We start from the raw sequence: 24,273 nt of genomic DNA, 5'->3' as shown, positions 1-24,273 counted from the left end.
CTCCGGCCTACATCCCATAAAGCTGCCCTGGTCGGCACCCCTTAACAGGGGGCTCCCCTGTGTCAGAGGCGCTCCCTCCTCTTTCCCTCCAGCCATCTCCTGACCCCTCCTTCCCATCTATTTCAAGTCCTTCCCTCAGGGCTCCCAGCACAGATGTCCAGACTCCTCCACGGCTGGGAACGTAGCCCCTTATTTTATCCCTAACAGCCCCTGAGTTCTCCAAGACCTGGACCCCTCCCAGAGGCTAGGCTAACAGGACCAACTGGGACTCATCATTCAACAACCATTCATTCATGCACTACCTTCTATCTGTCAGGCCCTGGGCTAGTGGATCCTTACCCTCAAGAAATACAGATTAGCATTAGAAAAGAAAAACATATAAGGGAAAAATTCCAATTCCTAAAGTGACAGGTTTGATTATAATCACAGATGATGCAAGCAGCAGACGAAACAAAGGGTTCTACCCATGAGGAGGATCTTAAAGAATGAACAGGTGGGAAGGGGGAAAGGTAGTTCAACAAAGGGAACCATGTGGAAAAGGGCACTCACTTGGGATTAAGTGGAAGGACAGAGAATCTTAAAAGATCACAAAGATATCTTTACTCTCCGTTTTGGTATAAGTCACCTGAGCAGGAAAATAATCTCCAAGCTAAATAAAATACAGACAGTCCTCTGATCCCCAAATCCGTTAGATGAGACAGCACACATATTCCGCCTTAGCCTCAGCCTCCTTTTCTCCTCCCCTTTCACTGTCCCCCACCTTTCGAGTCTCCTTAGAGAAAACAATACAAAATCAGACAGGGAGAGAGAAAGTTGTACACATACACACACAAGAAGTAAACATAAGGGGCTGAAGAGAGACAAGTCTGTCTTCGACCCAACACTTCATGTTAATCCTACTCTTCATCTTATGTCCTTATATTGCATATCCTGCAACATGATTTGGACGAGGGGCAGGGCTTACTGGAATCGGCAGTGAAGCAAGTTCACACACACACACACACACACACACACACCCCGTCCACGTTCAGATCCGAAAGCTCCAGCCAACTGCAGAAAACCCATCAGTTCCCATAAGGGTGTGTACAAGGAACAAGCGCTGGTTGCTAAGCACGGAAAATAAACCAGTAAGCGAATGACATCACCTCAGAGTTATGAGCTGAGGCTGTGCGAGGCGGGCAGGGCTTTGTACACACACACACACACGCACACACACACACACACGCACACACACACGCACACACACACACGCACACACACACGCACACACACGAGCCTCCTGTGCTTCTCAGGTCTGGAACTAGCTTTCCTTCCACAGAGGCGAGGACACGGACTTGGTGTTTCGAACCCGACCGGCGAGGAAGGGGAAGGGCGGGAAGGAGCCTGTGCCCTTCGTGCAGCAGGTCGGCAGCAGCCTGTCTGCCGCCGATCCCGGACCCCAGTCTCTTTCTAAAGCAGTGCTTTTGCAAGCGCGGTCCGCGCCCCCCCTGCACGATGACCTGGGGCGCGGGAAGAAGCCACGGCGCTCGTTACAATGCAGACACGGGCCTCGGCCCGCTGGGGCTGAAGCCGCGGAAACAAGCTTCGCGGCCAATTCCCACGACGGCTGGAGACGCGGCCTCAACGCGGCATCGAAAGCCAAGCTCCCGGGCGTCCCGTCCCTGGAGGCGCCTGGCAAGCGTGCCTGCCGTCCGTAACTGCTGCCTTCTCATGGGGCCACCCAGCCCACCCACATTCGCCCAGCCCCAGAATCTGGGGACGAGGGAGAAAGCTCTGGAAGCTCTGAAGCGCGGCGGAGTCGGGGGGCGTCTCGCCGCTCCCGGTTCCACCCGAGCCCGCCGGAGACCCGACCGGGGCTCCCTCCCCGCGGGGCGCAGGCCCGCCGCCCTCCTCGGCCCCCTCTGCACTCACACAGCGCGGGGCCCGCGCCCGCTCTCCGCCGCTCCATGTTCCTCCTCCTTCCAGGTTTGAATCTCCCGCCGCCGGGCCGCCGCCCTCACCGTCGCCGCAGCCGGACAGCACTTCCGGCCCGAGCCGCGGGGGCCGCTGGGATTTGTAGTTCCAGGCAGCGCAGGCGCCACGGCAGGAGCGCCGCCAGGTGCGGAGGAGGAGGCCCTCGGGGGCAGTGGGAGCAGCCTTCCGCTCCCCGCCCAGCGGTCCTGTTCCTCTAGGGCTCCTCGGCTGCCCTTGCCGCCATCGTTTCCCCCTAGTGTTCCCACGAACGCCGCTCCGCCTCCCGTAGCCTTCTCGGCTCCTGCTAGCTTGCAGGCCACCTTGCACCGAACTAGATGGTGCGGATGCGGAGAGAAATCCGCATAATTAGGGGCCCCTGGCTGGGTCAGTCGGGAGAGCATGTTACTCTTGATCTGGGGGTTGTAGGTTCGAGCCCCACGTTGGGTGTAGAGATTACTGAAAAAATAAAAATAAAAAAGTCAGCATAATTAATGCCCTAAAGCCTGCTGTTCTGGAATGAATGACAGACATAAAGTCAAATACATTGGAGGTCAGCCATATTCAGAGGGATGAGGTCACTGCTGCAATGAGGTTAAGGGCAGTGAAGGGCAGGAAGACTTCCTAGTGGAGGTGACAGCTGATCTGGGTTGGAGAGGGAGCAAGAATTCAGCCTGAAGGAGAGGCATTTCGGTCAGCGAAAGAGCACATGTGAGAGCAAGGAGGGAGTTCAGGAAATGAAAATCAGTGCAGTTACACAGACAGACAGGGCTCAGTCAGGGAGAGGCGGGAAGAGAGCCTGGAGGGGCACGGGCAGCGGCGGCAGCGGGCTGAGGAGCAGCCACAAGCCCAAGGGCACGTTCCACATAGGTCAAGGGCAGGTTTGTATGTTAGGAGGACTCCTTTTGCAGCAGGGGCTTGGAGCAGGGTGAGGCTGGGGCAGAGACCAACGGAGCAGCAGTAGCAGCACAGGCGAAAGACAGTCAGGTCTGAACTAGTAAAAACGTGATGACACCTGCCCTAAAATTTTTTTTGCTATATTATCTAATAGGCCTCCCCCATCCGGTATTTCTCCTTTTGCCCTCCCTCCCACCCACCAATGCCCCAGTCAAGCGGCAAAGCAGCCTAGGCTCCTAGCCTCAGGGGAGAGATTTGAAAGGGTAGAAAACTGAAAATATCCAAACCTTCAGAGGAACAGAGGAGACTCAGGGCTGAGACAAAATGGAAGGAGATGTGGGGTTTGAAGAGGGTGGGCGTTCCCTGAGACCAGAAGGGTCTCCTTTGCTCACCACGCAGGAAAGTAGAGAGAATCTAGGCTCCTGGTGACAGAGGTCCCACTCCCTGCTTTCTGGGAAGGACCTGGGCAGCCCAGGACAGGGAACAGTTGTGTAATGAGGCCCTTATGTGCAGAAACCCCCAACCCAGCCAGAAAGGAAGGACCTGGATGAGCTACCCCCCTTCTACTTGGATTGAGGGCCCCTGGGCCTGAGAGGGCCAGGTGGATTGTAAATAGGTGGCTAAGGACCCGATGGGCCTTCCCTCTCAAGTCTTAGCATCTCATACTCCCTCCAACTTGGCCTCCACCGTGGGAGAAAGGAGGGGGCAATCCCAGCTGACTCACACTGTGTTCACCATCCAGGGCAACAGGGGCTGGAAACAGGGCCTGCGGAGATGTATTTCTCGCAAACGGGCCGCACTGGGCACCACTCCTGCAGTGACAGGCGCTGAGTGTTCATTGTACGCTGGAGCCTCATTTAGCCTCATCTTGTTTGATCTTTGTAATACGGATGAGGGAACTGAGGCTCAGGAATGTCACACAGCTAAAAACCAGTGGGGCCGGGACACAGACTCAGAGAGTGCAGCTCCAGGCTTCAGTTCCCACAGCTGTGCCTCCTCCACGGCTGGGGCTGGGACACCGCAGGGACAGGTGGGCGCTCTGCGGAGAGGGCTCAGGGGCTGACCCGGCGGCAGGGCTGAGCCCAGGAGCAGAGAGGGTCACGGACCTCCCGCCGTGCCAGCTGACAGACCGGGTTCCTGGTGGACCGGCTAACACCGGGGACAGGGGATGTGTAGATGGGGGGAAACGGGAACTTTGCGTGGACAAGCCAAGGCTAGAATCTACATTTAGAAATGACTGGTGGGAAAATCAGAGCAGCGGATGGAAGGTTCATGGAAGTGTCTATACAGTACGAGAGCGAAGGGCAGAGGGGTGGGGACTGTTTGCGTTCAGGGGGTGGACAGAGGGCCCAGCAAAGGAGATGGGGAAGAAAAGGAGCCAGGACACAGTGGAGCCTGGAAGCCAAGTGAGGAGGAATACGTCACCTAAAGTGGGAATCAGGGGCGCCTGGGGGGCTCAGTCGTTAAGCATCTGCCTTCCGCTCAGGTCATGATCCCAGGGTCCTGGGATCGAGCCCCGCATCAGGCTCCCTGCTCGGCGGGAAGCCTGCTTCTCCCTCTCCCACTCCCCCTGCTTGTGTTCCCTCTCTCGCTGTGTCTCTCTCTGTCAAATAAATAAATAAAATCTTTAAACAAAAATAAATAAAGTGGAAATCAAACAAGCAGATGATTCAGAAACGATCCCTAGGTCATTGAGAGGTCAGCGGAATTTGGCGAGCGTAGTTTCAGTCCCTGCCCCCTCCCCAAATCTCTCCCTTTAAGGGAAGCCTGCTGAGTGGCCATGGGCTGAGCTGCCCGGCCCTGGCCAGGCTCTGGTGGTGTCCTGGAGGCCGGCCCGTGGGCAGCTGAGAAAGCCCGCCTCGGCCGTGGGCCCCGCCGGTGGCACCCAGCGCAGTATGGGCCCACAGCAGGCCCTCAGCAAAGGCTGCCCAGTGCAGGGGGCCCTAGCGACTTCCCTGTAATTTTTTTTATTATTATTTATTCATTGGAGACACAGAGATACTGAGAGAGAGAGAGCATGCGGAGGGGGAGAGGCAGAGGGAGAGGGAGAAGCAGGCTTCCTGCTGAGCAAGGAGCCTGACACGGGGCTCGATCCCAGGAGCCTGACACGGGGCTCGATCCCAGGACCCCGGGATTATGGCCTGAGCTGAAGGCAGATGCTTAACATCTGAGCCACCCAGGCGCCCCCTTCCTTGTAATTTTGTTTCTGGCAAAGGCCTCCTTACTTAAAAGAGACCTCTCTGCCGGCAAATGAGGACATTTGCTCTGTGCTGCAGGCCACCCTGCGTGAGTTAGCGCCGTAGGTGCCCGTCGTCCTGGGGCCTGCTCTCCTCTCATCAAGCAGAACGTGGAGGTTGTAGATCAGCAGAGCTGGGAAAAGGATTCGGGGGCCGAGAGACTCTTCTGATGACCACCAACCTTTAACCCTGCTCCCGAATGTGAAATGTACCCTACAGAAGCACAGTGCGTAGGTGTGTGTGTGCACACACGTACGTGTGTCTGGGTTTGTGTGAAAGCGTTCACATCTAGGACCACCCAGGCCCCATTAAAGCTTGCAATCACAGTGCAGTGGAAGGAACCCCAGGCTAATTAGCCCGGAATCAGAAAACCAGGGGTCTGATCCCAGCTACACAGCTGCTCTGTGCCCTCAGGCAGGTCCCACCTGCTTTCCGAGCCTGGTCCCCTCCTCCCTAGAATGAGAGTGTGGGACAGACGATCCCTGAGGTTGTAACTGGTAACAAGCCATCACACTTTGATTCCTTGCTTTCGGTGGGAGATTGAGAGGTGTGTGCAGGGGTGAAGGGGGAAGTAGGGGGCAGGAAGGGCGATGGAATCCAGGTAACTGCCCGACCACTGTCAGTGATGCAGCACTAAGATAGGGCACCTGAGCTGTCCATCAAAAAATTCCTAGGAGTGGAGGGCGGTGCCTGGTTGTCTAGTAACCCCAGGGCTCTGAGCTCAGAGCTTGGCGAGGTAACCCAAGCCAGAGGGACCATTCCAGAAAGCCAGCCGCAGAGAAGATCGAGGGAGGTAAGGCATCCTGTGGCTGGGGCCCCAAGGCCTGGTGGGGGTAGCTAGGAATGCCCCAGGGATGAGGGCCTTGAAGGCAAGATTCCTAGGTGTTCTTAGTTGCAGAGGGAATTTCTTTAAAAAGAGAATCACCTCTTCCTGCCTCTCCTAAAAAAGAGGGGGAAGGGCGAAGGAAAGGGGAGGGGCTGAGAGCCCAGGCCTGAGTCTTTGCCACCCCTTTCCCTGGCTCCTGGGAGGAGAGTTCAGGAAAAGGCTTTGCCTTTCCAGGGGAGAGATCCTGATGGGGAAAAGCATATTGGAGACCAGAGCAGGGTGCTGGGGGACCAGAACTAGCCAGCCATGGAGAAAGAGGTCCCCTGAGATAGGGCGTGGGCAGTGAATGGAGAGACAGCATCCTCCCTGCCAAGCTGACTCCTTGCCAATTCAATAGCCTGTTCAGCTCTGTGTCCCTAGTGCCCTGTGGCTCCTGGTACACAGCAGATGCTCACCCAGTGTCTGCTCAACTGCCTTGATCTACACCTTGGCATCAGGTAGCAGGAGCACCTGTCCTTGTGAGCGGAAGGGTGTCTGTGGAACAGTGTGAAGGAGGTAATGGAGAGAGGCCCTGCATACTCTGGTCATCTGTCTGTCCATTTATTCCTTCAGTGAGGATTTTTTAAATTGTGGTAACATATATATAATATGACTTTTACTTTGCTAAGCCATTTCTAAGTGCACAGCTCAGTGGCTTTAGGGACACTTGCATCATTGGATGAACATTTGTGGGGACCTACTACGTGCCAGCCCCTTCACGCTGCTCCAGATCTAGTAGAGGAGATAGACCAGAAAGTCGGCAACCTTAACCCGGCATGGTCAGTGCTGCGAGAGACATGGGCGCAGGTTCTCTGGGAGTCCAGGAGGACCGGGAGCTTGGGGGAGCAGGCTTTCTGGAGGGCGCTCTTACTTGAACTGGGTCCCGAAGGACTAAGACTGAGCTGGGACATTGGAGTAAGGGTTGATACGGCCCCAGGAGGATTGATGAAGCAAAGTAAGATGGCAGAGAGAAGTCCTTGAAACCCTGAGGTCACAACAGGGCAGGGGTGGAGCTGAATTACGCTGGAGGGATCCTGCTTTGGAGGAAGCCAAGGGTGACATCCTGACCCCTCTGCTCCCCATTGTCAGCACTATGTCTTTCTCCAACCCTGAGGATGCCCCCCAAGAGCCTGAGCCGGAGCCCTCAACCTCCAAGAAGAAAAAGAAGAAGAGAAAGCAGCCACAACAAGAGGCCAGCATCCAAGCCCTCACCAGGGCTGGCCACGGAGCCCTACTGGCTGGCCGGAACCACGAAGCTTTGACCAGCTTCCAGAGGGCCTTCATCCTGGCCTCTGAGGCCCCACAAACTCGGGACACCCCTGTTCTCCGGGCCTGTGCCTTCAACCTGGGGGCCGCCTACGTGGAGACTGGGGACCCAGCCAGAGGCCTTGAGCTGCTCCTGCGAGCCCAACCTCAAGAGAAGGCGCAGGGCGGGTGTCATGGAGACCAGTGCTTCAACGTGGCTTTGGCCTACCAGGCCCTGGGCAAGCTGCCTCAAGCTTTGGCTTGGTACCACAGGGCCTTGGGTCACTACCGGCCACTCGGTGACCAGGGGCAAGCCCAGGCAAAAATGGGAGCCTGCTACCAGGCTCTGGGACAGCCTGAGCTAGCCGCCTGCTGTCTGCAGGAGGCCAGCCGGGCCTATGCCCAAGCAGGGCAGCCCCAGGCTGCAGCCCTGGCCGCAGGGGCTGTGGCGGGGTGCATGCTGGAGAGCGGGCGGCACGGGGTCGTTGAGGTGGTGCGGGTGCTGGAGGAGAGCCAGAGGCTTGCCGAGAGGAGCCCCGAGCGGGGACTGCTGGGTGAGGCCCTTGGGCAGAGGAGGCGTGGGGCCTGGGGACATTCAGACCAGGTGATGCTCTGAGAGGTGGGGTGCAGGCAGAGGCTGCTCTGAGGGCAGGGGAGAGGGGTGGAGGACCCCAGGAGAGCGGGACAGGGGCTATACCAATCAGCATCAGCAGCATCTGACCTGGCTACCGGTGACCCTGGCCATGCCCTCCAGGGCAGCTCTATAACGACCTCGGCCTGAGCTACTCCCAGCTCCGACTGTTCCCGCTAGCAGCAGAGGCCTTCCTGCGGGCCCTGCCCCTGTGCCGGGGGCCAGGAGAGGAGGCCACGGTGCTGAGAAACCTCGGGGCGGCCCACAGTGCCCTCGGCAACTATCAGGAAGCCCGGGACTTTCACCAGAAGGCCGCTGACCTGCACGGTGGGTACCAGGGCCTGGGGAATGGGATAGGGACTCACAGGGGCTCCAGCTGGGGCTCAAGGCGGAAGAGTGGACAGACCTTTAGGACAGGGTATGGGGCCGGGAAGCCTAGAACCCGGGGTGAGGGCTGGGGGTGCAGGAGAGGGGTAGGCAGACAGGACGGGGGTGAGGGCCCGGACGCCGAGGCCTGGGGTTGGGAAGGCGGCAGTGGGCAGTGGGAAGAGCCCCAGCCGGGAGGGCAGGCCTCCTCCGACTGAATGGTTGTGTGACATTCAGCGAGTGGTGTCGGCTTTCCAAGCTTCAGTTTCCACCCAGGTAAGAAGGGAGCCACTGATACCTGCCCCGCCTGCCTCACCGGGTTGTCGCATGGCTCCAGCCAGCCGGGGGTGGGGGTGGGGGTGGGGGTGGGGGAGATGCGTTCACGCCCAAACTCAGGCCTGAGGGAGGCTGGTTATTGAGAGCTGAGGTCTCCGGGGTGCATCTGGAGGCGTGCTGGGGCTGAGCACCAGGACTCCTGGGCGCCCGCCCTGGTTGCTGGGGGACGCCTCAGCAGCCAAGGTCCCCTCTGTCATCAGGCTCTGTGGGGCAGCGGCGGGAGCAGGGCCGGAGCTTCGGCAGCCTAGCATTTGCACTGAGCCAGCTGGGGGACCACAGAGCAGCCCGAGACAGCTACCTGCATGCCCTGCAGGCTGCCCGGGACACCGGTGAGGGCTTAGCAGGTGGCTTGGCAAGGGGGCCAGGCCGAGGGTCCCGGGGACTGGTGGCGAGACCTCTGGAAGGGAGGGTCAGTGGTGCGGGGACCCATGAGAGGACCTCCCGGGCTCCCTTCCCCAGGGGACACGAAGGGGCAGTGGCAGGCCTGCGAGGGGCTGGGGGCTGCGGCAGCCAGGCTGGGGCAGCACGACCAGGCCTTGCGCTACTATAAGGAAGCTCTGGCCCGGAGTCAGGTGAGACCCCCCACCCCAGGACCTAACTCTTCCTACTACGCTTCGTCTGCTGACCGTCCTGCCTTCTGTCTTCTCCTTGCCATCCGTCCACTCACCAAACACGCATCGGGCACACTGTGCGCCAGGTCCCAGGACACTGCTGTGAGGAAGAGCTTGTCTCTTCACGGTTCTGGGCAGGCGGTAACAGGATCCTGGCAAGGGCGCGGGGATGGGGTAGAAAAGAAAGGAAGACAAAGCCCCCTTCCCTCCTCCCTCTCCAGTTTCTTGCTTCCCCAATCCCAGAGGACCGCGTAGCCCACACCTTCCCCATCCCCCCATTATCCACCCTCTCCCCAGAAGGAGCCAGACTCTGTGCGGGATCGGCTGGTGGCCAAGCTGGCAGACGCCATGAGGACCCACTTGGCCCAGGCTGGGCTTGTCCCCACCTACACCCTGGTGAGATGACCCCTCAGACAGGGAGCTTGGGGTGCGGAGAGGTGGCCCCGAGAAGGAGGTGGTGGCAAGCAGAGCTGACCCCTCAGGGATGCTGCACTGGCCCGTGTGTTCATCTGCCCCGGAGCCCGCGTAGGGGACACAGATCACTTTTCCCAGGACACCCGGGGGTGGGGAGGTGGGCAGGGGATTCTGGCCTGTCTCCCAGCACTAGGCTGTGCCAGGCCTTTGCCTGGGTGGTAACAAGCCCAGCAGTTGAGCACAGAGATGCAATCAAGGATGCTGAGCCCTACCGCCCCGAGGAGGCGGAAACCGGCCAGTCCTTGGCTGCAGTTCTCCAAAAGGCCACAGGGTGGGGGCAGTGCTCCAGCGAGGTTCCCCTTCGGGCTGCCCTGGCTGGGGGCGCTTCTCCGGGGGTCTCCACCGCCCCCTCCCTCTCTGGCTCCCCCAACCTCTCTCTGCCTCCCAAGCCTCTCTGCAGGTCCTGTGCCTCACACCCTGAGATACCCTCAGGCAACCAACCTCCCACCCAGGAATTAAAATTATACTTTGATATTTATTCTACTTATTTAATGGGGTTTATGGCTTCTCTTAAAGACCAGGACACTGTATTTATAATTTGTGAGCAAAATTAAATTAGTCCGGTCCGAGCAGAGGACTGGCAGCCACCAACTTTCTGGGACTTTGCCCGTGGAGGCCCCAGGCGGGTGGGGTGGAGGCCGGGCTCTGGCCAGGCCTGATAGTCGGGAGCCTGGTTCTGACTTGAGAGTCACTAGCAGAATCCTCATCACGGATTTCCACTCTCAGATGGGTGGCACGCCCCAGGCTGCCCATAGCACGTCTGTGTCTCTGTGGGGCTGTGGCCTGTGCAGAGAACGCACACTCGCGGATACACCCCTAGCTGGTTCCCCTTGCTCCCCACCATTCCCAGACTTCGGCTCTGGGGAGGCCCCAGGCTCCAGGTGCAGCCAGGCCCCCAGCCAGGGCGGGAAGGGGCAGAGCAGAAGTGCTGCACAGGTGAGTGGGGCGGGGCTGGGGCTCCAGGGTTGGGGGGGACACTGGAGGTGTGCAGCCACCGGGTGGGGGGGCTGGGGTCTGCACGTACCCCAGGGAGGAGGGGCTGGCCCAGTGCCGCTCTGCCCCCTGCTCTCCGCCCCTCTAGGCCTTCGGGTGGGTGGGAAGAAGAAGAGTGCGTGGAGGGCCAGGAGGAGAGAGAGGACCAGCCGCCACCTGATGTCCCCGTGGCGTCTTGGGCACAGAGACTGGAGTGTGAGTGGGAGCAGGCCGACCCCAACTGTGCATCTCCTCCCTGAAAATGGGAGTGCTCCCCCAACACCTTCGGTTCCCAGAGGCCCCTGCCCTGGTCTGCCACGGAGGCCGAGCAGCCCTCTCCCCTGTCCCGTTCATGTCTCAAGACCCTGGCCAGTTTCCCTGAACCCTTCCACAGTCACCTCTCCTCCTGGCTTGCGTGGCTTTCTTAGCCTCTAGAACTGTGCATCTTAGAGCACCAAGTTTTATTGAAAGCCTACTGCCAGGTGCTGGGTGCTGATCTTGCCCTTGCTCACTGTTTACCAGCTCCCCCAGAGGCTTCAACCTCTGGGGGCAGAGCCTCTGGCTACTTGCTATACGGACTGGAATTCCCTGTTTGGTTTATAGTGTGTTTGCCTCCGGGCAGCAGAGAGTTGCAGTTAAACACCTGTCCTGAACAGACTGTTGGCTTTGGTGCAACCTCCGTGTCAACGACCAGGGCATGCATCCCAGCACCCACCGTCCTTGCTCTTCTCCCAAGCTTTCTCTTTCCACCGTGTGATTCTTGGTGCAGAGAGGCCTGTGATAAATGTGCCTGTCTCTCTCCATCCAGGTCCAGGACCCGGGGCCCATCTCCTGCTTGGAGGCCAAGGCCCCCTCCAAATGGAGCAGCCTGGCATTCTGGTACCCAATGGCCCCCAGGCCAATAGGTGGGTCCCTGGGGGAGGGGAAGAGGCCTGGAGAATGGATAAAAGGAGTAGGAGAGGATGTGGCTTTGGATGGTTTTAATGGAACATGATCATGATCACCGTTCAAACCAGAGCAAGATGTGGTCCAGTGCTTGTGGGTCTAGTGTTTGGAGCCTCTCTGTGTTTGGCCTTGAACAATATGAACAATGCTCACCCAGCTCTGGAAGCCTGGGGCGTCCCCTGTCTCCTGCACAGCCTGACTGGAGGCCTCCCAGAGAGGGAGAATCCTGCTGAACTGAACAGGGTCGGGGGTGGGAGCGTGTGCTCAAGCCTCAGTCTCCTGCCCTGGGGCCCAGCAGCCGAGATGAGGGTCAGGGAGGGCAACGGGACCTGCAGCGAGAGCAGGCTGCCCTCTGCTCTGTCCCCAGCCACCCCACGGGCAAGCCCCTCCCTGCCTCCCACAGGTCGTCCAGATGGCCCAGGGAAACCCCCTGCAGAAACCCTCAGAGGAGACCCACGGAGTCTGGCTTCTGTGTGATAATGTGACCCCACTCTGCTGGCCCTGAATGTGGCCTCTGTGTGACCCCCCCAACACACAAACATTAGGGGTTTCTGGGATCAAGCCTCTTCCCGGTTGTTCAGGGCCCTATGGACACAGAATGGAACACCACCAACACGTGGGGTCCTGTGTCCGCGGAACAGGGCCTTTGCAGTCTGGGCGCTGAGGTGTTCAGTTTGCTCCTTGTTGGGAGTTTTGGACTCAACAGGCAAAAGAAAAAAGGGAAAACGGACAGTGAATTTCCCCTTCTTCCTTCTGGATCCAGACCTCATGATTGCTGAGGCCCTTTCCAGTTCTAAAAGCTGTGACATCTCGGTCAGGAGGCTGCCGTCACCGACTGTCTCCAGACCTCCATCTTCTCGAAGGGGAAATGGGATCTAAACTACAGAGGACACATCTTAGCCCACTGATGGACTCCACCGCCTCCATGACAGTCGCGGGTTGGGGGGGCAGCTCAGGCCTGTCGGACGCTGCTGGACGCTGCTGTCAGCGGCCACATTTTGTAAGATGTGCTCATCACTCAGCACACACCACACTCTGCTCTGAGCGCTTCCCGAGTGTTTTCTCCTGCAGTCCTCACAGCAGATGAGCCCCTTCCACAGCCGAGGAAACGAGTGTGTCCTCCCCGGCGGCACGACTACTACGTGGGGAAGCCGGGATTCAAACCCGGGCAGGGAGCACCTTCTAGAATGCCGTGCAGTCCTGCTACCCCACTTACACTAATGCTTACCAGGAGTCGATTGTGTTGGTACCAAATGTGCTTAGGCTGGGTGTACGCGTTCTTGTAATTCGTGATTGGATTAAATATTACATAAATTGATGAACTAAGTGTGAAAACAGGCACTGTTTGTATGAAAACGAAGTTGAATCCTTGGAAGTCTTGATTAAGGTGAGTCAATTCAAAAACTGTTGAATTAGATGTGAGCAAGGCGATTATCACATTTTGGGGCAAAATAGTAAAAATCTAGGTGAATTTTTGCACTTGGATTGCTTCAAACACGCCACTAACTGTTCCACCTCAAGGAAGCAAACTGGAAATTGCAGGTGCCCCGTGATGAGGTTCCTGCGGAAGGATGGAGAGCTCCAGCCCCGGGCTCAGGGAGAAGACCCTGGCCGCACTTTGACAGATGGCAAACGGATGCATTTTTAAGTTGAAATAAAACAGCCCATCCCCCATAGTAGAAGAGGGCTTCTACTACACCGTGACCCACTTCACCCTGAGATCTTGAGGACCTAGCATGTGCCGAGCACGGCACGGGCAGCCGGGGACGCGGCCGCTCACCTTCCTTACTAGCACCTTGTCAGGCATTCACGATGTCTTGCTGGGACGCAGGCTCACCCGCTGTAAGCGAGGCTACGCAACCCCGCCTTTAAGTTCCTGTCTCATGACAGCAGCCCCGGCTCACGGAGCCCGCGGAGTCCGCACGCGCTCTGCCGTCCTCGACACAGGACTCCCACGCCCTGGCCTAAAATGGCTGCCCGGCCGCGGCAGAGCGCCCTCTCCCGGCCGGGAAGGGAGAAGGGAAGGACAGGAACACAGGCCCTTTTTCAAAGGGAGGACCAGGCAGTTGCACGTCACCTCTGCTCAGCCCTCATTGGCCAGCGTGTAGTCACATGCAGGCGCCTTGCTGCTGCAAGGGAGAGTGGGAAATGTAGTGTGTGGCTGGGCAGCCACGTGGCCAGACACAACTCAGGGGTTCTGTTGCCAAAGGAAGAGAAGAGAATGGATTTTGAGGAACAGGTAGCAGCACCTACCACATGGGAATATTGCCACTGGGTCAGGCCAACTCCGTATCAACCGTCCCTGGCTCTACCACTTAATAGCTGTTTGATCTTAGGAAAATGACCTCTCTGTGCTATAATGTGAGGATAAAACTCCGTCATAGGATTGACAGGATGAAATATCAGCAGGGGCTCGATCCCTATGTCCTTCCTAAATTGGTTTTAAAGGCATTTCCCAAAGAAACTCTACAAGTCTGAAAGGCAGTGGTAAGATGGAGTAGGTCTTCGGCTCCGCCTTCCTGGGGACAGCCCTCCGGTGGTTGTCTCATAAATTCTGGGGGCGTGTGGTGGGGTATGCGTGTGTCACTATTTTATTCTTACATCTCATCAGAAGGAAGTCAGCAGTGACCATGCTTTACCTATTTCCACACTTGTGGAGGGCAGTGCCTTACGGAAAGCTGCTTTCTAGCTCAAGCTGCTTGGATCCTAGCTCCACAGACAGCTATCACCCTATCGTTGGGCATGCCAGTCAACATCTTGGAGCCTTAGTTTCCTCATCTGTAAAATGAGAATAATAACAGGGTTGCCTCAAGGATAAAATGAGCTGATTCATGTTAGCATGTGGGACGTGCTCAAAAGAACATGCTTCACCTTGTGTTTTAGAAATGAATCTTCAGGGGGTGCCTGGATGGCTCAGTCAGAAGAGTGTATGACTCTTGATCTCAGGGTCGTGAGTTCAAGCCTCATGTTGGGTGTAGAGATTACTTAAATAAAGGTAAAAAAAAAAAAAGAATCTTCAGAATCTCTCCAAATTAATAGGTCTATAGGGAGTCTTGACTTGACTAATAAATATATACAAGTAAAGCTACCTAGGGGCGCCTGGCTGGTTCAGTCCAAAGAGCGTGTGACTCTTGATCTCGGGGTTGTGAGTTAAAAGTAAAATCTTTAAAAAAATAAATAAACAAAATAAAAATCTCTACACCCAAGGCGGGGCTCAAACTCATGACCTGGAGATCACCAGCTGCATGCTCCTCCCACTGAGCCAGCCAGGCGCCCCACCATAGGTATGATCTTGATAAAGGGGGGGTAAATATTATGATCAGGGAAATGCAGCATGCTATCCTGGTAAGCAGAGGTAGGTGGAGGCAGCTAATGTACTTGGAACAGGGGTCCTAAATTACACTGTAAACAGCAGTCCAACCGGCCTTAGGGTTAACTTATTTCAAGCTTCTGCGCTCCTTGCTTGCTGACCTGAGTCCCTTAGTCTGTAGCAGAACACCTCCTTTCCTTGAGGAGCGAAGGACCAGACTCTCCGGAACACTAAGCCTGCTCAGGGTCATGTGCACAAACGATTAACCGCCTGGGCACCAGCTTCTCCCTCACCGAGCCCCCACATTTCTGGCGCCCTCCCCTTCAAAACGCTCAGGCCTCGCCCGGATCGAAGATGGGCTTTGGGGTGTTCGTCCACCCTGTTACCAGGTCGCCTGCTTGCTGACTAAAGCCACCCCTCCTCCCCCCCACCCCCCGCGCTCGTCCCTCTAGTATGGACCGTGCACCCGGAGCGCCCCAGCCCGAGCGCAGAACCGCCGGCAGCGTAAACGAGGACGCGAGCTCCGTTCCCCGCGCGTTGCTCGCGGGCGCCGGGCCGGCTCTGCAAGCGCGGGCACCCGTGAATCGCGTGCTCGCAGGACGCCGAGACCAGGGGTGCCCCCGTCCACTCAGCCGCGAAGTGCCAGGGCAGGAACCCGGGCTGCCTGCCCCGCCACCAGGCCCGCGAAGGGGTCAACCGCGCCCGTGGTGCTCCACCCACGTGACCGGCAGCGAGGTACCCCGCCCCCCCGAATGCGCGGCCCGGCGTCCGCGCTCTCGAGAAGGGGCGGGGCGAGCCCGCGGCCCCGCCTTCAGGGGGCGGAGCGGGCGCCGCACATGCGCCGGGCGAGCTTCATGTCCGCGCTGCGGGCGCTGCTGGGGTTCGGGCTGCTGGCCGCGGGCTCGCAGCTGCGGCGCGTCCCGGGCCGGGCGGGCGCCTGCCGCGCGGGGCCCGCGTGGTGGGGGACGCGGCGGCCGCACTCGGGCGGCCCCGGGGAGCCGGCGGGCATGGCGAGCCCGGCAGTGAAGTACCTGAGGTAGGCGAGGCTTGGGCGGGCTCGCCCGGGGGCGGGAGCTGGGACGGGCCGCGCGCAGGGCGCCCGGACTGAGGCTGTGGGTGTCCGCAGCCAGGAGGAGGCCCAGGCCGTGGACGAGGAGCTGTTTAACGAGTACCAGTTCAGCGTGGACCAACTAATGGAGCTGGCTGGGCTGAGCTGCGCCACGGCCATTGCCAAGGTCAGGGGCCTGGGCACAGCCGAGTGGCGGGGCCAGCGGGCCAGGGTGGCCCGGGGCCTCCCAGAGCCCCTCTGACTGCCCTCTGACCCCGCCTCCAGGCCTATCCCCCCTCGTCCATGTCCCGGAGCCCCCCCGCGGTCCTGGTCATCTGCGGGCCCGGGAATAACGGAGGAGACGGCCTGGTGTGTGCGCGGCACCTCAGACTCTTCGTGAGTATGTGGGCGGGGGCGGCGGGGCTTCCGGATCCGGGCTTGGACGACCCCTCTCCTTTCCTCTAGGGCTACCAGCCAACCATTTATTATCCCAAAAGGCCGAACAAGCCACTCTTCACCGCACTGGTGACCCAGTGTCAGAAAATGGACATCCCTTTCCTTGGTGAAATGCCCCCAGAGGTAGGTGGCTCCAGCGGGGGTGCCCTCCTCCTCCCCCAACCACCGCCTGTGTCCTGCTCTTCCTCTGTTCCCAGGCCGAGCTCACTTGCTGATCTTCCTCTCTGGAGGGTGGACTCTTCAGTTATGGGGGGGGGTGCCTGAACTGTGCTGTATGAGTGGGGGGAGCCCCTGCCCCCTTCACTTCCACGTCACTCCTTTCTCCCTGAGGTCAGGACCTGTCCTGTAGGCAGTAAACACGCTGGCCACTCCTTTCAGGGGCTGAAGTGGCTGCCTCGTCCTAAACCCTTTCTGCAGGGACAGGGACTTAAGGATGGGAAATGAGAACTTTGTTTTTAAGTTTAACACATTCTACACATAAAGAGACTGGGACGGTGCAGAGAAGGCCAGTGGCTTGTCCTAACTGCCAGCCTTAGGCGGGAGTCCCACACTGTACCGCCCCCGTGGCGGCAGACACAACAGAAAGCGTGTCTGGACTCAGCTTGCCCTAAATCAGTGACCAACCTGCATTGAAGTCTAGGCCCCAGAATGCCGAGACATTTCATCTGAATGAGATGAAATGATGTTTGTGCCTCTGCGAGTGGCGCGTGCAAAGGATCGTCGTCTCTCATTAAGGGCTGTCTGTGCAGCTGCTGACTCTGACGTGCTTTCCCCTCCTGCCCCACCACAGCCCATGCTGATCGACGAACTGTACGAGCTGGTCGTGGATGCCATCTTTGGCTTCAGCTTCAAAGGCGATGTTCGGGAGCCGTTCCGTGGCATCCTGGGTGTCCTGAATGGGCTCACAGTGCCCATTGCAAGCATCGACATTCCCTCAGGTGCTGGGTCCAAGGAAGTTGGGGAGGGGGGCATTGGGGCTGGGACCCTGCCCTGTCTTGAGACAGGTACCTAGGAGTCCTCGTTGTTGACCCAAGGCTCAGACCACGCTTAAAGTAAGTTGAGTCTAGAGGGACAGAACACAGCTTTATAGATTCCACAAAAGGGCCAGGGAGCAGAGTTCAGGACTGCCCTTATATGTTGGATCCAAGAGACCAAAGCCCAGGAGTACATGGAGCTTCGAGGATGCAAGTTCCTTGGGAGGGGACACAGAGGGCCTCCCACTCCTTCAGGACTAGGGTAGAGCAGGGTATGGAAGAGGAGTAGACCTCTTCCTCTCTTCCTGAAAACCACCCTCTTTCCAGGATGGGATGTGGAGAAGGGGAACTCTGAAGGGATCCAGCCAGACTTGCTCATCTCCCTGACAGCACCCAAAAAGTCTGCCACCCAGTTCACCGGTCGCTACCACTACCTAGGAGGTCGTTTTGTGCCACCTGCTCTGGAACAGAAGTACCAGCTGAATCTGCCGCCCTACCCCGACACTGATTGTGTCTACCGTCTGCAGTGAGGGAAGACGGGTGGGCTTTCCTCCCAATAAAGACTTAGTGCCCCTCTCCTGAGCTGTGGAGTCCTGGGAGCTTTCCTGGCAGTAAAGGTTAAGGGGTGGCAGGAGCCAGGGAGCGACACGGTGCTACCTCTCCGGGGGAACAAAACGGGCAAGGGGGGCGGCTGTGGCATTTGGGCAAATGAAAACGATTTTCAGACGCAGAAAAAAGCTCCCAAGTGAGGTTCTCTGAGCTTTCCCCTTTCCTTCAACAGGGTAGCAAGACTATGGGAGGTTAACTGAAGGAATTTCTTTGGAGGCATCCAAGGAAACTAATTTGTATTTGGGATGTTCCCAGGCCGGGAGTGGAGATGCCAGTCGGGACTTACACACAGGCTGGGAGCCCGAGCTGATGTTGAATCATTGACTCTAAGGCTGGGGCTGGCGGCCTGTGGGCTGGATGCCACCTCACACTGGCCGCGTTTGCAGGTGGTGTGTCCCTCCAGAGGGTGTCTGCATCCTGCCACTGCCTGGCTCCCATGGGCACCTGAACCCTCGCTCTCTGTCCACACTGTCCGCACCCAACTCTGCGCAGCTGGAGTTCAGGGGTCAGCTTCCTCCTTGGGAGGGGCTCCTCACCGCGAGGGTGCAGGAGACCCTGTCGACTCAGGTCTCAGGCGTCAACTCCTCAAAAGGAGTCCGTGGAGCCCCACCTTGACCCCGACCTTCGGGCTCTCTTCTGTTTCTTCCTTCTTGCTCTCTGGTCGGGGCTGACTCCAGCTCTTTCCTGCTGCCTCCTCTTACCTCTGCTGCTTGAGCCAGTGTGCGCCCCGCTCTCTGCCCCCCTAGTCCTGCCCCCCTCCTCATCCCCTTCATCCCTCACATCCTCTTCCTGGGACCTCCGTCTTTTCTTCTTGCTTTTCCCCTCACGGTGCGCTCTGCTTGCTGCTTCCCCGGCCCCACCGTCTGCAGCAGCCCCCTCCACTGCTGCTTCTGTGTTTAAGGCCCCCTCCTCCGGCTGTCGCCGCCTCTTGCGTCTGCGGCAGGGCTCGGCGCATGCCTGACTCTCCACCTGCTCTGTCCCCGCGCTGGCCGCAGCCTCCTGGCCGCCTGCCCCTCCGTCTGGGACCGCCATCTCCTCTGCACGGTGCTGCCTCTTCTTCTTCCTGCGGGGCGGGTCAGCTCGCTCCCTGCTCTCCCACTCTCCAGATCCACTCGTTCCTGCGGCCCCTCCGTCCGCGTTCGCGACAGCCGCTCCCTCCCACTCATCTGCCACCACTGCTTCTGGCTTCTGTCTTTTCTTCTTCCTGCTTCTCCCGCCGGCCTGGCCCGCATCTTCCGGGCACTCCTCTTCCGCACTCCCGGCGGTTGCTGCAGCCTTTCTCTCCTCTCTCTGTTTCCTTTTCTTTTTCTTTTTTTTGGGGAGCTTGCTCTCAGACTGCAATTGAGGGGTCCCAGGGTCCTGTCCTTTGAGACGAGCCAGGAAGGCCTGCTCCTGGGCCTCCAACCGGGCAAGCTTAGCCTTCATCGTGATCCCAAGGCGAGCAGCCCTGAAACAGGGGGCCCAGGTCAGAGCGAGGTATGGGGAAAACAGGCCTAGTCCTCGCGGTTGCAGGCACTACTGGTGTGTGTGTGGCAGGGAATCCTTCCCCTGGCGGGAGAAGCGCACAGAAGGGGCACAGACCATCCTCAAGGGCTTGTGATGGGGAGGAGAGAGAGCCCAAGGAGCTAACCACTACTTACTTGTGTGCCGTGCGCCCCTCACAGGCTCGGAGCAGCATCTCATCGGCCAGACTGCTGGGGGGAGATCAGGAATCACAAACAACTCGTGCGCAGGCCTGAGCTCTCCTGCTCTCTAACACATCCCTTCAACACTGAGCTCCCTTTCAGGACCTGGCACTTTCTAGGTGCAGGAGAAGCAAAGATTAGTACAACACGGTTCCACCCGAAGAAGCCCAGTCAGGCCTGAGGCTTGGTCCCTTCTCTTGAGATTCAAAGGCCTCTCCTCCCACACACCCCCAGCACTAAAATGAGGTCTCACATCGTTGGAGGCTTGGGCCCCTGGTTGTCGTCATCATTGTGGCTCTCCAGGTCCTTGTCTGGCTTCTCCCCACCTGCAGTCAGTGTGGCCGTCTAGAAGGAGCAATCATGGGGGCAGACAAAGCCCATTCAACACCACTGCCAACCCCTCTTCCCTCCCGGAAGCCCTGGGGAACTGGTAGCCACAGGCAGAAACTTGCCGCCCCCGACACAGCTCCCTGCAGACCCAGAGAGGTGGGCTGCAGCTGGGGGAGGCGGGGGAGCCATCAGTGGGCAGACCAAGAAGGGAGGGGGAGTGCTCCGGGTCATCAGGTCCTCCTGGTGTCCCCTGGGGGTCATCTGTGGTGCTTCTCACCGCCCTCCCCCACACCTCCCGCAGTGCTTGTATCTAAGCAGACTGAGAACCTACTACGGGCCAATGGGTTGGGATACAGTAGAACGGGAACAAGACCGGTCAGCCCAGATGGATCTACACGTGGGGCGAAGGGAGGATGACAGAACACGGGCAATCATAAAGTGTCGCCTGTGCTGGAAGAGGGATACTGATCAGACTTCAGGGTTTGGGGACGTTTCAGGAACTCTGCTCTGGAAGACCACCAAAAGTGGACAGGTGAAGGGAGAAAGGCAGCAGAATGCTGCAGGCAGGCAGTGGGAAAAGCATGTGCAAAAACTTGCAGGTGAAAAAAAGTGGAAAGGATGGACCCTCTCACCCCAGCCCCTAATACCTTCACAAACTTCTGATACAGCATGTTGGGCTTGGGATGATTACGACGGGTGGTCTCCTTAGAAAGATGCCTTATCCGTACTCCATCCTGTGGGGAGGTATCAGTGAGTGGGTGACGTGGGTGTGCCCTTCACCCCCACACGTCCCAGGCCCTCGTGGTCCACACGCCCATCAATTAGCACCCCATACCTGCCCAGTTTCCACAACCAAGCTGGCCGCAGTCTTGTTGAAGAGCTCACTCCACCAGTGGTCTGTGAACTCCCTGGCAGGGTCATGTCCCAGCTGCCAGAGGAAGAAGTATGAACTCCAAGGACCTGTCCCTGCCCTGTCTCTGGGGTCCCCCTCTCCATCCACACTGACCTCCCTCAGCCTGCCCAGTCTTACCCCGTGAGTGTCCTGCTTCAGTGTCACCTTGAGGGCCTGGGTGATGCCATTCTCCTTCCGGCCCAGACCTTTGCCTGGAGGACAGCGAGCAATGTGGTTTATCCTCCTGCCTGCCCCGAGACCTCACAGGCACCAGCCCGTGCCGCTCCTTGCCACACCACACACCGAGCGCGCTGGGCCTACACTGTCCCTGGGGGTGCCCTCCAGCCCCCTCTTTCTGGTGCCTGTCCATGCAGTGTCCCTGCCTTTGTCTGAGCCTGAGCCATCTTCTCCTTCATGATTCTTTCAGGACAGAAGTCATGACCCTTCCTCCCTCCCCCAGTCCTCCCAAACACTTCTTTCTCATGACCCACTATCAAATTTCTTCCACTTGCCCATTTTCTGGAAAAGTCAGAAATTTTCTTCCACAAATTTCCCTTTAAACTGGCTTTTCCTCCTCCAGCTGAATGGGCTACATACAAGTAGCCCAGGATGAACGTTACTCCCCTGGGCACGAGGTGGGCAGGGAGCTGGGGGGATGTGGAAGGGGCCCTCCCAGGGATGACCTTGCGTCCATCCATGCTTTAGCAGCTGCTCCTCAGCAAACTTCATCCCACGACTCTTGACCTCTGGGGTGATGCTCATGGTGAGAGAGGAGTCCCGATCCGCAGGCCCTCACCACAGAAGGTGACGTTGTCATCATCCTTTTAAGAGAAAAGGAGAAAGTGCCCAAATCACCCATCAGATCCATCCTGACTGCTCTCATAAAAATTCTTTTCTGAACCTGGGGCAGAGACAAAGGAAGGAGGTTGGTCTTTGGGGGAGCTCCCTGTCTGACCATAGAGAGATCATCAGCATGTCCAAAAGTCAAGGAGGACTGGTGTTATTAATAACACCTAAATTTACGGAGAGCTCACCACATGATTATTTCGTTTAATTCTCCCAGCTCAGGAGGAGTTCCTAACGTTCCATTCAGGAAAGCATTATTATCCCTCCTTTACAAATGAGCAAACGTGACTTGCTCTGGGTCACACAGCTAATATGTGTAAAAACGCAACCAGACGGCTTGTCTGTAGAGTCCCACTCTTTACCACCACGTGGTAACAGCTCCCGAGATTCACTGCCATGTAAAAACAAAGAGGTAAGGGGTTTTTAACCTGAGTTATGAGAATACTCAACGGAGCCCATGTCTTACACCCACGCTCCAGCACTCTATCCTCTCAAGTGTGGGGGCTCCACACCTCTTCCCCACTGCCGCTCTTCAGCCTTGCTGGAACACCCCTTTTGAAACTGTCCAGCTTAGGAACACACCCTTACTGAGCATTTCGTGCATAACAGGTAGATTACACATACTGTTGTATTGTCTTATTTAATCCTCATCGTCCTGTGGATAGCTATTATCTTTAATTTACAAACAAAGAAAACAAAGCCTGGGTCACGTAGCTAATAAGAGATGGAACTGAAATACAAGCCCAGGCTGCCTGCCTCCGATGTGGCCTCTTTCTATCCTATCACAGTTACTACTTGCATTTCTTTATAGTCATGCAGGTGCTCCGCCTTTTGGAGCCCAGAATGGCATTATCCAACTTATATACAAATCTGCCTCTGAAATGGTTAAGCTGGCTTATCACACAAGACACACAAAACTAAGACCACCACTGCTGACTTAACTCACTAAAGTTAACTTGTATTAAGGTAATTTATTATAAGGCGCCTGGGTGGCTCAGTCGGTTAAGCGTCTGCCTTCGGCTCGGGTGACGATACCGGGCTCTGAGACTGAAGAGTAGCAAATTCAGGATGACTTACATTTCTCTTCACGTTTCTACTGTGAGGGATGATTACCTGAAAACGTGATACCTTGAGAGTCCTGACAGAAAAGCACTAAGTGATGAAATGGCTCTATCTTGCTTCTTGAATTTGTAAGAAAAGTAAAATTCAAACCCTGGGGCCTTTAAGACCACCTCAAAACCCGGCCTCCTCCCAGAAGTTACCTCTGATCTATCAGCCCCCAGATTTTAATAACAACAACATCTAACCCTAAGTCATTTACTCAATGCCAGCCTGCTAATTGCTTTACACAGATCATCTTATTTCATCCTCCCGACAGCCTATTAGGAAGAGTTATTACCGACATTTGCAAACAAATCGCAGAGAAGTTTATTCCTTGCCCAAATCCAATAGCTGGCAAGTAGCGGACCCAGGCTCTCAGGCGTCCCAGCACTGCTGTTCTTCATTGCCCCTCGGCCTCTTACAGCTCGTTGTGTTTCCTGACCTAAGGTTTACCACCGCACTCATTCGAAACTACACGCCCTGGAAATCGGAGTCGGGCTTTATTCAGGACGCCACGCACTTAATGCAGGAGTGCGAATGCGCTCAGTCGCTATGACACGGGTGCTCTCACCTACTGACGATGGTAACTGTGGACAGAAGCAACGAGGCCCCAGGCTGTGCGCCGCAGTCTCGTGAAGGCTGCGAGCGCGCTTTCTGGAACCACCTCCTCTCCGGGCAACCTGAGCTTTCTAATTAAAGCGGCCCGGGGCCACTCCTCTGACAGCGGTTCCAAAGGGCCGCTCTGTCCCTGGCCTCCTTCCTCGTGAGGTCTAAATGCAGCCCTCCTGCCGCAGTTCCACCCGGTAAGGCTACTGTCCTGCTCCCACCTTCACTCCTGAGCCCGGCCTCCGACCGCCACCGTCCGGGGGGCGGTAGCCGCTTACCGTCACCGCGGGGCCCTCTCCGCGCGAACACGTGCGTCCTCCGGCCTGCGCGCCGCCATCTTCCCGGAAGTTCGGGGTCGGTCCCTCTAGGCTGCCGATACCATAGAGGCGCATGCGTGCCCGGGACTCCAGGTGTGGGGGGGGCTCTCTTGATTGCACTGTTGCCGCGGCAACTCGCCCGCGCGCGCCCGTTTCCGGGGCTTCGGGGGTGTTCTACTTCCGGCCAGGCTGCAGCCCCCGGGCGGCCGAGGGACTCGTCCTGACCGGCCCTCGGGACGCCGAGAACGGCTTTGGCTGCGATGCTGCTCTAGTCCCGGACCCAGAGATGGGGAAGGAAGCCCCGGGCAGCGCGCAGCGGCGGCCCGAGCGGGGCGGGGCGGCGAGGGAGGAGCCCCTCGGGGGTGGTTTGCGGGGATGAATACTCAGCCGCGGGCACAGTCGTTGGGAGGTTTCAGTAGGTTCACCAAACACTGTGCGGGCACCTGCCCCGTTGGAACTGTTGATGCGAAGATGCGGAAGACGCGCGCCCTGACTCCGGGAGCACCTGCTCTGGCCGGGGCCGTAGGGACGCTGCGTGGGGCTGGAGCGGGGGGGCGGGGGGCACGGAGC

The 24,273-nt window shown here is 57.9% G+C and overlaps 4 protein-coding genes across 5 annotated transcripts in view; 2 read left to right on the top strand and 2 right to left on the bottom strand.

The window, feature by feature from the left end:
- IQGAP3 (IQ motif containing GTPase activating protein 3) overlaps positions 1 to 1,980 on the bottom strand; it is a 34,203-nt gene extending 32,223 nt beyond the window's left edge. Inside the window, exon 1 of the mRNA XM_032398332.1 lies at positions 1,912 to 1,980. Within this exon, the coding sequence (XP_032254223.1) occupies positions 1,912 to 1,948 (37 nt within the window). The 5' untranslated portion in view covers positions 1,949 to 1,980. The remainder of the gene's footprint in view (positions 1 to 1,911) is intronic.
- A 3,851-nt stretch (positions 1,981 to 5,831) lies between these two features.
- On the top strand, positions 5,832 to 12,014 carry TTC24 (tetratricopeptide repeat domain 24). Its single transcript, XM_032398304.1, has 10 exons — positions 5,832 to 5,877; positions 7,039 to 7,748; positions 7,949 to 8,152; positions 8,728 to 8,856; positions 8,987 to 9,099; positions 9,436 to 9,534; positions 10,463 to 10,548; positions 10,694 to 10,800; positions 11,321 to 11,489; positions 11,933 to 12,014. The coding sequence occupies exons 2-10, from the start codon at positions 7,043 to 7,045 to the stop codon at positions 12,012 to 12,014; spliced, it is 1,695 nt and encodes a 564-aa protein (XP_032254195.1). The 5' UTR covers positions 5,832 to 5,877; positions 7,039 to 7,042.
- Positions 12,015 to 15,685: 3,671 nt separating this feature from the next.
- Positions 15,686 to 17,884, top strand: NAXE (NAD(P)HX epimerase). The gene is made up of 6 exons (XM_032398384.1): positions 15,686 to 15,875; positions 15,966 to 16,074; positions 16,173 to 16,283; positions 16,353 to 16,466; positions 17,134 to 17,281; positions 17,645 to 17,884. Exons 1-6 carry the CDS (start codon positions 15,694 to 15,696, stop codon positions 17,845 to 17,847), a joined length of 867 nt encoding a protein of 288 aa, XP_032254275.1. The 5' UTR covers positions 15,686 to 15,693; the 3' UTR covers positions 17,848 to 17,884.
- Positions 17,885 to 18,434: 550 nt separating this feature from the next.
- GPATCH4 (G-patch domain containing 4) lies at positions 18,435 to 23,971 on the bottom strand. 2 transcript variants are annotated; one of them, XM_032398382.1, is made up of 8 exons: positions 23,665 to 23,971; positions 21,517 to 21,654; positions 20,972 to 21,045; positions 20,777 to 20,869; positions 20,589 to 20,675; positions 19,865 to 19,956; positions 19,567 to 19,620; positions 18,435 to 19,373 (listed from the first exon to the last, which is right to left on the bottom strand). In XM_032398382.1, the coding sequence occupies exons 2-8, from the start codon at positions 21,593 to 21,595 to the stop codon at positions 18,512 to 18,514; spliced, it is 1,341 nt and encodes a 446-aa protein (XP_032254273.1). In that variant the 5' UTR covers positions 21,596 to 21,654; positions 23,665 to 23,971; the 3' UTR covers positions 18,435 to 18,511. The 2 variants fall into 2 exon arrangements, with proteins under 2 accessions (XP_032254273.1, XP_032254274.1); XM_032398383.1 differs by having other exon boundaries at positions 19,567 to 19,617; positions 23,665 to 23,970.
- Between the last annotated feature and the right edge of the window lie 302 nt (positions 23,972 to 24,273).

This window comes from Phoca vitulina, unplaced genomic scaffold, assembly GCF_004348235.1.
Source record: "Phoca vitulina isolate PV1807 unplaced genomic scaffold, GSC_HSeal_1.0 scaffold115, whole genome shotgun sequence".
Classification (NCBI taxonomy): Eukaryota; Metazoa; Chordata; class Mammalia; order Carnivora; family Phocidae; genus Phoca; species Phoca vitulina.
Note: the sequence above shows the minus strand (reverse complement) of the source record. Positions and strands in the feature narration are given on the sequence as shown.